Source organism: Electrona antarctica (assembly GCF_951216825.1).
Source record: "Electrona antarctica genome assembly, chromosome: 7".
NCBI classification, from domain to species: domain Eukaryota; kingdom Metazoa; phylum Chordata; class Actinopteri; order Myctophiformes; family Myctophidae; genus Electrona; species Electrona antarctica.
Genome location: NC_136812.1, coordinates 46,066,116 through 46,082,876, shown reverse-complemented (window position 1 = coordinate 46,082,876; position 16,761 = coordinate 46,066,116). Strand labels below are relative to the sequence as shown.

General features: G+C 42.1%; 1 protein-coding gene across 1 annotated transcript; it reads left to right on the top strand.

Annotated features, from left to right (window-relative positions):
* Positions 1 to 2,448: 2,448 nt before the first annotated feature.
* On the top strand, positions 2,449 to 15,272 carry LOC306926283 (putative ATP-dependent RNA helicase DDX59; the record flags this gene model as incomplete). The annotated part of the gene is given in 10 exon segments (XM_079505551.1): positions 2,449 to 2,485; positions 3,096 to 3,409; positions 3,742 to 3,801; positions 3,804 to 4,109; positions 5,242 to 5,424; positions 6,388 to 6,477; positions 8,249 to 8,500; positions 11,652 to 11,804; positions 12,964 to 13,092; positions 14,855 to 15,272. Coding segments are annotated over 10 exon segments (1,785 nt in total). The 3' UTR covers positions 15,116 to 15,272.
* Between the last annotated feature and the right edge of the window lie 1,489 nt (positions 15,273 to 16,761).

Sequence of the window (16,761 nt, the reverse complement as noted above, 5' to 3'; positions counted from 1 at the left end):
TTTCATTATATAGATATTCCACTGTTAGGTTCTTAGCGTAGCGTATGTATGATTCTTGACTATTTTATCATGCATTTGATTTATTACCATGTTTGATTCTTGCTTACTGTAAATCGCTCTGGATTAAGAGCATCTGCTAAATGCCTAAATTGTATATTGTAAAGATATTCAACAAAGTATAGGCCTACTATAAAACTAATTGACATGAAAACGTTTGAGAACCGCTGCTTTACAGTATGCATGTGGTACATGCATTACATTACAGATGTGTGACAAATAAGGAGGATGCAGCTAGTACCTCTGGACACCCACCCACGGACCCCCATTTGAAAAGATAAGCCAGTTACCCCATGAGTTTTATTTTATTTTGTATTGATCTAGCAGTGAGTGATTTAACTACTTTCAGTTCAAGGACCCACGTACAGTTTGCCATGCATTATGCTACAATAAATATCCTTTCGTTCCATTTATACACTCTCTGAGTAACAGACCAATACGGGTCCATTTGGTTCCTAACTATTACTAATAGCCTATCATTCACCCGGGGACCCCCTTTAGCCCTTCTTCACAAATTGTTCCAACCCAACTCCCTTGGGAAACAAAAATGTCCAAATTTCATTATACTTTAAGTAGCATGTGATGTGTCAAACTAGGGGGTTTTCATGATTCTGAAACTATTGCAAGCATTAGTTTTGCACAAAAAATGACCATAGCCGTCATCACAAATGTGATGAGGTCAGCACATTTGGGCACATTTGGGCAAGTGGCTATGGCCAGATTTAGCCCAAGGAGGGTTTTCGTGCAAAACTATTGCTTGGGATGGATTCAGCATCATGAAAACCCCCTAGTTTGACACGTCACATGCTACTTAAAGTATAATGAAATTTGGGGAATTTTGCCTTATATTGGTTGATAATGGTACCCCAACTTTCAGCAGCTGTCACAAAGTTTCCCAAGGGAGTTGGGTTGGAACAAATGTATATGTTACAGTAGACACCTTTATGAACACATTTGTGAAGAAAGCTAGTGGTATTATATCATTCAAACTACAATATGACTACAATACCCATCGGCATCAAGCGAAGCACTACGTCATCAACGTGCGCTGGACCGGTGCTTGTTTGTTTTGATGAACGTCTGGAAAGAAAATTAGAAGAAAGCGGCTGAATATAATGTCGTGTGTTATATTGTTGCGTTAATTGATCTTTCACTGCATTCCAGAAACTATCCGGTAGGTTTACATTAAAACATTTGACAGCGGCCTAGGCCGTGGCTCAGCGGTCCAGGCACCTTGGCTGGTAACCCAGTCTGGCAGTGTGCCGCGGGTTCGACTCCCGATCCCGACGGCCTTTACTGCATGTCATCCCCCCATCTCTCTTCCCATTTCCTGTCAGCCTACTGTCTGTCCCTCCATAAAAAATATAAAATAAAGGCGAAAGCCACAAAAGAAAACATAAAAAAAAAAAACATTTGACAGCCGCGAACTTCGGCCTAAACATTCTAACTGCGTGATTTCTACTGTAGCTAAAATGTAATAATAATAATAATAATAACACTGTCATTGATCTCTGTCTGTGCTAACAGAACACCATGTTTATGCCGAGAGCCCTGAAAGTGAAGAGACCCGCCGAGGTCCCAGCACAACGTCCTACTATAAAGAAGGTCAAGGTGGGTCCTCCTCCAGGAGAGAGGGAGACCCCCGTCCAAAGCTCCACTGGAGCCCCTCTGGACCACGAGGAAGATCTGGACCACGAGGAAGAGCGCACAGATGTGAACCTGACAACAGAACAGACAGCAGCAGCACCACCACCTGTTACAGACAGCGGTGGACAAAGTATTTGCATATTTTATTTGTTACTGTGGACGACACCATGATAAAGCATTACACTTTAGTTACACTTTTGAGTTACACTATTGAGTTGTGCTTGAAATGTACTGTAATTCTCCATTCTGTTAATACATCTTTCAATCAATCAATCAAACTTGTTTACAACACCACCACCATTTTTAATTCATTCAGAACCACCACAATGTAGAAAAATAATACCAGTATTCACATTAAAAATCACACCCGTGTGAACTGAGTGGTGCAACTACACATTTAATGTGGCATATGTTATAGTTACTGTACATTAGAACCAGGAAAGCATCTGTGTCATAAGTACTCTCCGCAAACAAATTATATAAGGTATTTGTATCTATTCCTCTACATGTCCCTAAGGTATTTCTATGTAATTCAGGGTCTTTTGATTTTTCCATATCGTCTTCTAAAGTGAAATATCTCCAATCTGATCTTTTGCCACTATGCCTAACATCTGTTGAGGAATAACTATAAAGATTGATTATATAGAGATTGATTCACTCTGACGTGATATCTGTGATGTCAGTGACGTCACATACTAACCATAGCAACCATGCTCGTTTTTTTGGTTGCTAACCATAGCAACCATGCTCATTTTTTCGGTACGACTACGAACAAACACGGGTACACAGGTACAAAGCCAGTTGTTGGAGTGGTTTGCACCAAAAAAGTGGGGGTGGCAGTGGGTCAGGAGTTAGAGTGGCTGTCCTTGGAATCCGAAGGTTTCAGGTTCGATTCCCTCCCTCCCTAACTGCAGAGCAACCCTAACTGCTCCCGATGAGCAGGTTGGTACCTTGCCTTGCATAGTTTACTCCACCATCGGTGTGTGTCTGTGTGAATGGGTGAATGTGAAGTAGGCTACATTGTAATGTAAAGTGCTTCGAATAAAATATAAATGCAGTCCACTCCATTTACCATTTACTGTAAAAAAAAGTATTGGCATCAACATGTATTTAAAGTAGCAATAGTGTTCAAAATGTAAACAAATGTATATAAATATATAAATGTAGATCGGCTATTTTCAAATGGGGGTTAATGTATGTTTTGTAATAATAATAATCAAAATCTACAAAGTAACTAGTAACAAAGGTTTTCAAATAATTGTAGCGGAGAAAAAAGTACAATATTACAATACATTTTAAAATACTTCATTAAAGTAAAACAATCCTCAAATGTGTACTTAAGTGCACTACTTGAGGACATGTACTTAGTTACTTTCCACCACTGGTTACAGACACAGCATCTGTGAAAGAGAGCCCACCATGTGAGGACGGTGAAAGGGGGTCGTCGTCAGATGACAGTGAGGAGGATGAAGATGACGACGATGATGAGGAGGAGGAACCGGTCAAGTCGTTCAGGAAGAGCCAGAGGTGGCCCCAGCCCGGGGAGCCGGCGTGCGTGATGTGCGGCCGCTACGGGGAGTACATCTGTGACAGCACGGACAACGACGTGTGCAGCCTGGAGTGCAAGGCCAAGCACCTGGCCCAGATGGGGCTGGGGACCGGGGCGGACGCGTTTGACCGCAAACACAGAACGGAGCACGACAATGTATCGCAGAGATTTTAATTTAATGTGAAATTGTCCCCTCTGGATTTGGTTCAGCTGCAAATTCAGTATTCCCTTATACTAAAACCAGTAAAGAGTGCATTTGATTCGCAAAATTAGCAGATCTCCAATCTCACAAGCTTGTAGATCGTACATGTTTTGTGACCCCCCAGAATAGGGATGCTGGGGATTCAAGTGCTTAACAACAGTGACATTTTAAGTTTTAAGCATATTTTGATTATCGCGATAATATCGTTAATCTCTTATTATTTTTTGCCACAATAATCGTGACGTGTCATTGTCATATCGTCCCATCCCTAATGACAGGACTGCAGAACCAGCCGTGGACCCAGACCCCGGCGGCGGCTCCTCGTCTGACACCCTTCAAACCGCCGTCTACTCCTACAGAGAGGACCCCTTCATCTCCGGGCTGACGGAGGCCCAGGTGCAGCGAGTGAAGCAGGAGCTGGGCATCTCCACCCAGGGCACGGACGTGAGCAGACCCATCGTGGAGTTTCAGCACTGCGGCTTCCCCGACACGCTGACCAGCAACCTGAAGAAGGCGGGCTACGAGGCCCCGACGCCCGTCCAGATGCAGATGGTGCCGGTGGGTCTGTCGGGCCGGGACGTGATTGCCAGCGCCGAGACGGGGTCGGGGAAGACCGTGGCGTTTCTGCTGCCGGTGTTGCTGAGGGCACTGGAGGTACAGGATTATATAATGATATTATTGTTACAGACCTTTTACTGTTCTTACACCTTTGACCAGGACAGGTTTGCCACTTATTATAGTAATGACCTTTTGCCTTACCGTTACATAATGTCTGTCCTGAATAACCCCACAGGGATCAATAAAGTTCCTGTCTTATCAATATCTTATCTTCTAAATCAATGCATGGGAACCGTTCTTGGCCACAGTGGAGGAGAAGAGTTTTATTCATTCATTTCAGTCTCAAATGTTGCTAATCCCCCTTATTAAATCTTATCTTATATTATCTTATTAAAATGAATCAGTCACTTTGAATAGTAAAAAGAGCAGGCTTGTTTAATTTCTTCACGATCATTAGACTGCATTTCTCATCAGTATTGGTGCTGGTTTGAGAAAATAAATTCAAATAATGCACTCATCCTTGGGGATGTGAAATTCAGAATAATACTAAGAAATGAAGAAAACATAAATATAAATGCCTAGAGATGGGCTTGAACCCAAATACTTTAATCGTGTTTGTTGTTAGAGCAGTATTCTCTCAGTCTCTTGACACCTCGCACATTTGTGGAGAAAGTAAAGTTGGTGGAAATCAATTCAATTTGATCCTCTAGTCTAGTCCAGCTGCAGCTGCCCCCCCCCCCCCCCCCCCCATGGAAAAACAACAATGATGAATTCATAAGGAGAGGTCTATTTTTAGCTTTTGTAATCTGTGCAACCTCAAATTTCAACAAACAATTTAAAAATAAACTTTTTGTTGGAAGTACTAAAACTTAAACAATCGTGGAACTGCATGAAATGTTTTGATTTACTTGCTTGTGAAGTTCAAGTTTGTAACAGAAATAGGCTGTGGGCTACTTTCAGTCTTGCTTTGTATTTTTTGTACTTTATCTCGTACCATAATGAATCTTAAATATTCACATCTTAAGCTGTCTAATTATCAATTAGGCAAACTAGTCTAGTGTTGTGTGTCTTATTGTTTTATTACCGGTATATGTAGTTATTAGTATTTCTCCTGGGAAGAGCAGAGAACATGTGTTTGTAATATGTTTATCCAGAAATGATGTATACGGTAGAAATGGGTGTGATTCTCAACATTAAGTGCAGCTCCTGCTCGCTGTTCTCCATACAGAGTCCAGTAAGCACAGCGGGTCGCCCTGTGGCGCTGATTCTGACCCCCACCAGGGAGCTGGCCATCCAGATAGAAAGGCAGGCCAAGGAGCTGGTGGTGGGCGTGCCCAACATGAGGACAGCCCTGCTGGTGGGGGGCATGCCCCTGCCCCCTCAACTTCACCGGCTCAAACGCACCATCAACGTACGGTCACTCATTCTGCCCTAACACTGACTTTTTTTGTCTCTTTTATTGGTTATTAACTTATGACTACAGAAGCGTGTGTGTGTGTGGCTCCATACTGGCAATTTGCAATACTAAACCATTTAATTTCATTTAGAACTCAAGCTGTAGTTAAAAAATCACACCCGTGTGAAGTGAGGGCCGCTAATATATTAAAATCTAACTCATGTTGATTAGGTGATGTAATGGTGATGTAAAACAAAAGGTGCCAACACAAACATTAAACGCCATTAACAATAAAGAGGAAATATGACGTAATGAGGCACATGATGTAAATTTTCCCTTAATTGCCAATGGTTTTTACAAAACAAACATTGAACTAAAGACAAACATTAAACCTGTGTATAGGAGGGGCTCAAAAATAGAACGGCTGCTAATGTAATGAAAAGGTTGGCGAAAGGGCCTTTCTGTGTGGAGTTTGCATGTTCTCCTTGTGTCCCCTAGGGTAGGCAGGTACCCTCACAAAAAAACATGCAGTAATCTTGGAATCTAAACTACATACCCCTGGCCAGCCTGATGGAGGGGAAAAGAACTGGTCAGAATAACGTGTTCCTTCCACGCGCTATGTCCGGCCAGGGAAATTCTCCCCTGTCAGGTGAAAAGAAGCAGCTTGGACTCCTCATGCATATAAGGAAGCATGAGGTCAGTCCGCTGCCCCCCCTAGGTTGGCAGAGGAAGTGTAGCGCCCAGGATTACATTAGATAATTGACACTGGGTGAAAAAAATGGGTTGCAAAATCGTGGGATAAAAATGTAGTAAAAAAAAAAAGATGGAAAAAGTACAATAGAATTAGTTTATCAAATTAAAGATGGGACATTTTAAGTTCAAATCTGGCAGCCTAAACAAACCGGATGACGAGGATTTCACTGTTCCGTCCTTTTTGTCATCATCCTCTGGTTAACCTTTGAAGTCTCTCCCTTCCAGGTTGTCATAGCAACGCCTGGGCGGCTACTTGAGGTGCTGAAGCAGGGGGCGGTGCAGCTGGATGGAGTGAAGGTGGTGGTGGTTGATGAGGTATGGACATTATGTTAATTTCGTGATATCACACGTCATTATTGCAAATTAAATCCTAACAGGGTGAATGATGCAGGGCTAGATATCCTGGGAAGCCCAGAGAAATGTATGTGTATAGGCAGGGGTTCTTGCCATCAGTCATTCTGACCGATACCAGGCCTGTTATGTGGCCTCTTCCAGGTCCCTTGTTCCGCTCTGGGGCCCCTAAATCGTTCAGGGTCCCTGGTTTTTGAGGGGCGCTAGCCTTCTCTTCTGATGTGGGAAAAAATGCAGGCGAGCAGTTTTGGGGTGAGCCTTCCAGTTACCCTTAGTGGTACATTCAGTATAAAATAGATCAAATAAACACCATCAACAATAATTAATAGACAGGATACCACTGATATGGTTAACTGTACACCATTTTCTTTTCAGATGTTTTCCATGAGCATTTCATCATCTTACTGTTCTATTCTATAGAGCGTCGCAGTCCCGCCTCCTACCCTGGACCGGGAAATGAAACCCAATGCATTATTCTCATAGACATTTCTTAAAGTATTTATTTAAAGACGGTTACGCCGCGGACAAAGCCAACTCGAGTCGTGACAACTCATGACAACACAAACAATATTTTGGACCAAACAAATAATTACAAAGAAGAAAAACAACAAAAAAAGTGTTGTAACCTGCCGTTTTTTTCTTCTTTCTAATTATTAGTTTGGTCCAAAATATTGTTTGTGTTGTCATGAGTTGTCACGACTCGAGTTGGCTTTGTCCGCGGCGTAACCGTCTTTAAATAAATACTTTAAGAAATGTCTATGAGAATAATGCATTGGGTTTCATTTCCTGGTCCAGGGCTAGGACAAATAAAGAGGATGGTGCACGGAGGTGCGGCCCACTCTCCTGCGGGAGGTTTGCACATGCTCAGTGTAAACAGGAACTGCGATGATGGAGTGTTCCAGCAGATGTGCTAGATAGAAAGCTCATAACTTTCATGTAAATAATGAGATCCAGAACAGTTGAGAATTAAACAGCAGTCATCCTTCCCTTTTCAAATGTTTTATATCATCCAGAGCACTTGAATGAACAGTATCCATGTTTCTTTGTCATTTCACAAAAATACAAGTTTGACACATGTACTAATTAAAGAACATGGAAAATCCACAAAAGAAAATATACAAAAACATTAACATTTAGTAAATGTACTTGTCCTTTATCTTTCAGTCTGTTATACACAACATTTTTTCCACAGTTATGAAATTGATATACTTTTTAAAATAAAAACAAAATCAACTGTACTATTCTCTTTTTTGTGATATCCTTTTTATTATTTCAGTTCAGGGTCAGCAACTTTCATGCACCTCTAGCACCTCTGCTGGAATACTCCATCATCGCAGTTCCTGTTTACACTGAGCATGTGCAAACCTCCCGCAGGAGAGTGGGCCGCACCTCCGTGCACCATCCTCTTTATTTGTCCTAGGTCCAGGGTAGGAGGCGGGACTGCGACGCTCTATTGTATGCAGTGTCACTGAGCAGCATGGGTAGGAGGGTTGAGGGTTTTGTTTCGCTTTTTGACTTTGTATTTTTTCTTTCCTCCTTTTTTGTTTTCTATAGAAGAAACATCTGACAAAAAAATTAAATAAACACCATCAACAATCAATACAAATAGACTATTAAAATCTGTACTTTGCATCATGCATCAAGTTAACCTCTTTGAATCTGGCATCCCTGTTTGGGGCTTGCCATTATAGTTGAAAATTGTCATGTAATGTTTTTTTTGTGTTGTCTTCCGCAGGCAGACACGATGTTGAAAATGGGATTCCAGCAGCAAGTTCTGGAGGTCCTGGAACATGTCCCTGAGGAACACCAGACTCTGCTGACATCGGCCACCATACCGAAGGGCACGGAGCACCTGGCTGCCCGCCTGACCCGTGACGCTGTGGGCATCACCATCGGGGAGAAGAACCAGCCCTGTGCCAACGTCAGGCAGATCCTGCTCTGGGTGGAAGAACCATCCAAGAAGAAGAAGCTGTTTGAGATCCTCAATGTATGTTACACACAGTGGTGTGTTCTACCATGTTTCACTATATTCACACTAGTATACCTAGGGCTGTCACCATAAAAATGTAGCTTGACGATTATTTTGCCATCCACATAATTGTGAGTAACGATTTGCATTCAACATTGGAACGTTACAATTTGTGTTTATTTTTGTCTTTTAGGCTTTGTAATCACAAATTGCACATAGGGCAGACATGACAAATAACTTAAATATACAAAGAAATCACTGACACATTTCATATAATATAAATATAATCTTTTCATTGACATTACACTATCAAACATCTTTCAAAACATCTTTTTAAAAAAAAACACTGGTTACATGCTACTCCAGTAAATACTTGGACACAGACCAGATGAAATGAAATGATTACTATATTTACCCAGGGTATCTGGGCTAAGCTCAAGAACTTGTTTCCAGCCAGGCCCTGCTCATAGAACATTTCATCGTAGTGGTTCAATGCCTTGTTCAAGGGCACTTCAGCGGTGGTAATTTTAACGTGTCGGACCGCTGATTCGAACTGGCGACCTTCCGGTATCAAGACCGCTCCGCAATCCGTTCGGCCACCGCTGCCACAATCATTAGAGCTTCATTAGATCATTAGAGCTTTGCCACCGTCTTTGAATACCTACTGTACATGCTTTGATCACAGTTATGAAACTGCCAAAAACAAACAAAGTCATTTATTCACCTTTCCAACAACAGTGTTTCACATTATATCTTTATGGGGTAGAGAGGCCGCTTGGGAAGCAGAAGGTCCCAGCAGGTTCGATGCCCGCCCCCAGAAATGTGTAAACTGTAACTGCTCCCTGGTGCACTCAAGTCTGACCACTTGGGCAGCAATCAGTTGAGTGAAGGTGAAACTGGAATTTCTCCCACGGGAACAAATGGGCCTAATTACTGTATAATCAAGAAACTGCCTAATATAATACAACCTTCTGTTCTGCTTATTTGCCACTGTGTGCAGTGTTACCGGAATGCCGACATCTTTACAAGTCACTAGACATGGCTGAATAATTGAGTCACTGTTGGCTAAAATGCATTGTGCGGTAAGAAAAGTCATGGAGGTCATTTCATTTGGAAATCAATCTCTATTTGGCTAGTGTTACCGGAATGCTGTGCTCTAGGCACCTTGCTGGGAGAAGATTTCACAGACTTCTCCTGTGTAGATTTTACCAGTTGGGAATGAAACTATTGACACCACAGTCACAAGCTTGGCTTGAGATTCAGTAGACTACTATTGCGGTCCATTGTGTAAAAGTAGTGCTCTTGTCAGCCACAGACCGTAATTAGCAACTATCCTTGACAAAATTCCAAGATTAGTTCTAACTTTGTGTTCTCCATCATTCTGTGGGGGTGGGGGTAGATGTCAGTTTGTTTTCAACCAATGGGAACACATTCAGTAAAAAGAAACAGATGTTTGTTTTCCTTTTTGATTTTGCCTCTGGCTGCACCAAGCCCCCAGTGAGGCTCTCCAACGTTGAGGCGTTCGGCCCTAGTGGTAAGAGCAGGGACTGCAGGCCGACCCGTGGAGTTATGACGAGGAAACCCCGTGCATCTGGGCTTTAACATTGAGCGCTCGTTTGCACTTCCGCATTTTGGACACCAAATTTTGGTGTCCTTTGTCCAAATCGAAAAAATGCGGAAGTAGACTGTTCTTCCAAAACGCCACTGAGCAACTTCCACTGAAATAAATAGCGGGGGGTGGGGCTATCACTCCGGTTCAGTCTCTATCCTTTTAATACTCTATGGGACACCACCTTTTTTGTGATGAGACAGGAACTCTGTTTGGCGCCTCCCCTTTCTAAGTCCACTTCCTCCCGGGGGTCTCCTGTGTTTATTCCTACTAACAACATTTCATGTTTATGGCAGTGAGTGGTGCTGACATATTCTGCTGTTAGTACTTAGCAGAATCTGTCTTGAGACATTTAGCTTTCGAATGGTAGATGTCTCATTTTGGAATGAAAGCCTGTCACTGTTTTGACAACATGGAATCTGTCCCATGAAGAAAGCCGACCGTTAATTTTGATTTGAATTTCAAACCGAGACTGGCTACTCGGTGAGCCTCGACATCCATCGCAACTGGGCCTGGAATTTAATCAACTGGCTGTGAGTGGAGGGAATTCCTGACGCGTCAAACACCAGCCTCTACTATACTGGACCATATTTAGACAGCCGTTACTGCAGCCCTAAACCCCCCCTACCCTCCCCTACCACCCTTGTCCAGAGGAAATGGGTGGGCCCTGAGCCATGGCCTCTGTCCAGGAAATCATCCAGCAACCGCTCGTACCATTTATACAGCACGGTGGAACAGGAAGGGCCTGTTTCATACACCCCAGTGGATAAATGACATTAGATCATATGTGTGAGTAACCAGAGCCGTTGTACCACATGGAGGGGACATGGGTATACGGAGAGTTTCACATTCTAAGCTTTCATTCGGACCAAAGGTTATGAAATTGGCCACAAGTCTGATTCTGAATCATAGACAAAACATGCAAACCTCTCACCCAGATCGGTGTAAAGAAATGTTTAAGGGAACATTCCGTCATCAATATATCCATCTATCACATACACATTGTAGACGATATTTCCATTAATGGCCTTTTTCTTTTCTTTTTTAATTGAAAAAGTCCCTAGACAATCATTGAGTCACTGTTGGCTAAAATGCATTGTGCGGTTAGAAAGGTCTCTGAGGTCATTTAATTTGGAAATCAATCTCTTCACCAGGGGCTATATTTGGCTAGACTTTTCAGATCATTACACACTTTAAAATGGGTTGAAATCGAGCACTAACACAACTGTCATGAAGTATATTCAGTTAATTGTGTTATATTATCTTTGTCAAGCAAGGTTAATGCTGTACTGAAATAAATGGAATACATGCAATGGCTTGTTCAAAATTAAAACGAACCACAATATGCCTTGGGAAATGATTAGCAGTAATTGTCAAGTATACCGTAAGTCAGAGTCAACAGTCTGATGCCAGACCACTGGTATGGTCTTAAAAAAATTGGCCGTGGTGCCTCAATGGCTCATCATAAAGTGTGTGTGCTGACCACACAATCGCATGAATACCCCCGGGTGAGAATGTGGCTTTCAAGACGCGTGTTTTCTCCCTTCTCTGACCTTTCAGGACAGGAAGTTGTACCAGCCTCCGGTGGTGGTGTTTGTGGACTGCAAGCTGGGGGCAGACTTGCTGTGCGAGGCCGTCGCCAAGGTGATGGAGCTCAACGTCGTGGCTATTCACTCTGACAAGACTCAGTGGGAACGTAACCGCATCCTCAAGGTGAGGCCACCGGCAGCCATGACACGGGCCGTAAAACAACAGTAAAACAACAAGACAGGAACATGGCTCAAGTACAGCCAGCCAACCACATTACCCTGGCATCCACACTTTGAGTAGATTTTCAACTCTTTCCATTGTGAGCTTACATGGCAATTTATTTTTTCTTTCTTTGTCATACAGTACAATGACATACTGCATATAGGGCGTATGCATATTAAGTGGTTAATGCAACATGTTAATGCAACATGTCACTAGTGTTTAATACAACATGTGTACATATCTCTACATATCTCTCCCACAATTATCTTTAGAATAATTACGCCTTACAGTATTGTACTTTGAAGCCATACAGTGCAATTTTATTTTTGTTTTGCATAGATTCATTCATTCAAGTTTTGTTTATTCTCGAAATTACACTGAGTAATCAAACTCATTTTCAGTGTCGTCGAGTAATACAATATCATATAGAAAAAAAACATCACAATACATCAGGAAAAGAAAAACAAAAGATATACATGTGAATTACATAGGTTTACAAATAAAAAGCTAAGACAAATTTCAAAACGACTCAAAGGTACCAATGTGGTCAGTTTCAATGTCGTTTGCAGGTCCTTCCATGTATTAGGGCCACAGAAGCCAAAAGCAGATCTACTGAGTTCAGAGCTAACTTTTGGTTAGATGATCCCAGTAGGAATTTGACATTTGTTGTGAGGACCATGTTTTGTCCAATGGGGTAGAAGACCTCTGCAGTCAGGCAGCTGTTGTGAATATTAATTTGTATTTCCATAAGTCATTTGTGGTATAAATACATAAAGGTACTTATATTTTGCACAAATAGTATTAGAGTGGCTGGTAGGTAGAGCGGCCGGATGGGAACCACAAGGTTTCCAGTTTGATCTCAGGCTACCCCAGAGTTAGTAGTGTCCTTGAGCAAGACTCTGAACCCCTAATTGCTCCCGCAGGTTGGTGCCTTGCATGGTTTCCTACGCCATCGGTGTATGAATGTGTGTGTGAATGTAATGCACAATCCATGTAAAAGCGCTTTGGATAAAAGCGCTACACATAAATGCACCATTTAATGTAAAAATGTCATTGTTAATTGTCTACAAACCATTTAGTGCTCTGAACATGTGGTATCTTGCTGTGCTTGTGTGCTCAGGGTCTTCTAGAGGGGGATTTTGAGGTGGTGGTCAGCACTGGGGTGCTGGGCAGAGGACTGGACCTGGTCAATGTTAAAGTGGTGGTCAACTTCGACATGCCTCCCAGTATGGACGAGTATGTTCACCAGGTAGGTTCTACCTCTGTAGGTGGTTTGCTAATCTGAGTTCCCAGAAGTTTTATTTTTCGCCACTAGTGGTTTGCTAATGTTGTGTCCAAGGCACGCTCAAAGGTCAACTCAACATCTCAAGGTACAGCTCTATTGTCTATTCTTAAACCCATTTTGACCTGAGATCAGATTCTAAAAATGTGTTCTACATCCTGACAGTTTTCTGAAAAAGCTATGTTTCTATGTCAGTGGTTCTTCGATTTTTCAAAAATAGCAGACCTACAACGCGCTATGAGCTTGTATATCTGCTATTTTTCAATAGCTAAAGCATAACATAATGCTAACACCAAAAGGGGTTCCCGCCCAAAATGGGTTAATGGTGTATTTGTATTTACTAATGCCAAATAAAAAGTTCAAAATATTTTTTTGTTTATGGATTTTAATGTGCCTTTATATTGGAAATGATTGTGTACAAACTACTCTTATAGTAAACAATAAAATACCTTTTTTTTTTGTATACTGCAAATCTGCAATAATAATGTGTGGTTGTCATATATATAATCCCAATGCATACCTGGACTCTCACACTGTTTGGGAACCACTATGCAATATTATCTTTCAGTCAGCAGCAGTGACTGTAAAAAACGTTTACAGTCAGAATCTCTTCAGTGACCAAATACAATTAGCATAGATGGAGCATACTGTATGTTGACATTTGTCACAGGGACATACTGTATATTGACCAATATTGAGTTGCACAGCCAGTGTTCAAGTTACACGATGGATTTCAGGGGAGCCCTGTTTTCCCTGGGCTGGGAGCCTGGGGTGGTACAGTACTGTACACAGTACAGTGTTCTCACGCTTACGTACTGTAAGTTGCATCCCATGACCATTATGAACATTACCCACGCCACGGCTGTACAACGACATACAAATATAGTATGGGGTCCTGACTCCTTTTATTTTCTATACTAACCTTTCATCCTGGCGTCCCTATTATTATTTATTTTTCATTGTAGGCGAACATTTTCAAATGCATATACTTAAAATAAATGCCCAAACGTTCAAAAATATCGTATCTACAATTACACAACGTGTCACGTTCTGAGCTTTTAGATTGGCTACTAATGCTATTTGTAATAAAATAAATATGCAGGTATAGGACTTTAATTTTAAACATTCAGCTGGTCACTCTGCTACGGTGGTCGTCAAAGTGGGGTCCAGGGACCTTGAAGGAGTTCCCAAATGGATCTTTACACGTCTATAATCCTGAGAGTTATTGCCACCTTGACATTAAAAAAACATTTGAGAACCACGTGTAGGAGCCATAATGTGACAATTGTGACATAATGCCTAGTCTTGTGTTTTATTGGTGACGTAAAGCATGTCACTTTAATGGACAGACACTGCACTGGTAGTAGGTGGTGGGCGTGATCACTGGTGCTTTGGCACTGCCACGCTAAAAACTATCTTATTCACCTGCCGGGCACTATACTACTGTGGGAATTTGGACAGAGAGAGGGGTTGAGCGTGGGAGAGGACGTTTTCTGTTGACCGTCAAACGCAACTTTTAACACCGTAACATCCACGTTTAGGCAATAGTTAAGGCCTGGGAACTGTTGTACCTTTTAACGTGTGTTGTGGAGAATAAATGGTCAAACTATTTTCGTGTGCGTGTCATACAAGTGTATCATGTTTAACTCCTCGGCTGGCGACTTTATGAACAGCCGCAACACCACCACCACTGCTCCACTAACCTGTTGTGTACCCCCCCTCTCTCCAGATGGGGAGGGCAGGTCGCCTGGGTCATAGAGGTACGGCCATCACCTTCCTCAACGGCAACAACAAGCGCCTGTTCCTGGATGTAGTGAATAGAGTGAAGCCCACGGGCTCCATCTTGCCCCCGCAGCTCCTCAACTCGCCCCACCTCCACGAGCAGCAGAGGAGGGAGAAACAGAAAGCCAAACCGTGGGCCGATGACCCGCTGGTCACCCCCAACAACCTCATAGACATCATCAGGAAACACGACCGCCGCAAGAAATGACCACCATGTTGACTGTTTACTGGTCAGTGGTTCTCAAAGTTTATTTTCATGTCAAGGACCGCCACATTTATGTGTTTTTGGCCGCGGACAGTCCTTGGCATGTAAATGTTAAAGATTACTGTATGTAAATGTTTGATTTTTTTTTATTAATAAATTATAAAAATATGACAGATGTATGTGTGTTTTAAACGACAGCAGTGGGCCCAAAGTGCTATGCAATCAACACAGATGACCAAACAAAAATCAAAACCATACAAAATGTAAAACTCGTAAATCACAATAAGCCTATAAAAGTTGAGGCAATACAATTTTAAAGTTTAGAAATCGAATGAAAATGGATGTATTCTGCTGTGCCATTACTCTGATAGAATGCAAACTGTTTGAGTTGAGTATCTATGGTTGAGTATTACAAGATAGCGTTGAGAGTGCTGCCACCTACTGCCTGTCCTATTTACATACAAGATAGCGTTGAGAGTGCTGCCACCTACTGCCTGTCCATGTATTTACATGCAAATCTACACACAATATATCTGAGAATTCAGTTACAGTAGGAATGGGATCATTTTAGACGAGCAGTATTTGAAATGTATTTATTCAACCAAGAATATGTGTAATGTTTAAGTTCAAATGCATGAGACTGCAAGCTCCGTACAGTAGGTGGCGCCGCAGTGGCAGAATACAACTTGAAGCCAGTGTTGCCAGATTTTGTGAGAATCAACCAAGTGTAGGAAAACAAGACCAAAACAAAAGCTACTATAGGCCACATGAGCACTTCATTATTTGGCTATTTGAAAATAATACAATCTACAATCAACAACACTTGATGTCTGGTAGGGGGCGGGGCTACCTCCCTGGCACAAAACATTTTCAGATGGGGTTCCATCATCAATGACATGGAAATATTTGATAACCACTGGCTTAAATAAAAAAATAAAAAAAGCTGCAAGCAGCGACACAGGGGCCAAGGAATGCATGAAAATAAACCATAAAGCAAGCAGTTGATCACAATTTCAAAATAACAAAGGAAACTAAAATATAATTCAGACAATCGTGACAAAAGTCAGAGATGATTCATGTGTTCTGAGAGATGCTACTGACTTCATGATGTTCCTGAGGGACAATCATATAGCCAGCTTGCTGATTCTACTCAAACTATCATCTCAGATTCTCAGTCTCGGATAAGTCCAAAATCTCCAATAAAGGTGTTATTGTATGCGGGCTAAGTGATCATTTTATGCTATTATGTAGGCCTACCCGCAAAGGCTTGATAGCACATCAGTGAGCTGGACGCAATCCTACCTGGAGGGGAGAGAACAGATGGTGGAGGTGAACGGAACAATGCCCCCCTCCCAGTGAGATGTGGTGTTCCACAAGGAAGCATACTAGGGTCTTGCTGGGCCGTGCTGGTCTCGGACATGCAGGGATTCAAAAGGCCCTCAGCTCTGACCTCGGTATAATCTGCACCTGGGTGGGCTCACTGATAACAAACTTTCATTACACCTGGGAAAAACTGAATCCATTCTTTCCTGTGATAAAATGGCTACCAAAAAAGTCAACCAAAGAACAAGATTCTTGTACAGGATCTCCTCACTGTTCAGGAAAAATACCTCGAAGACCCTAATCCTGTTAGGGCCCTCATACAAGGT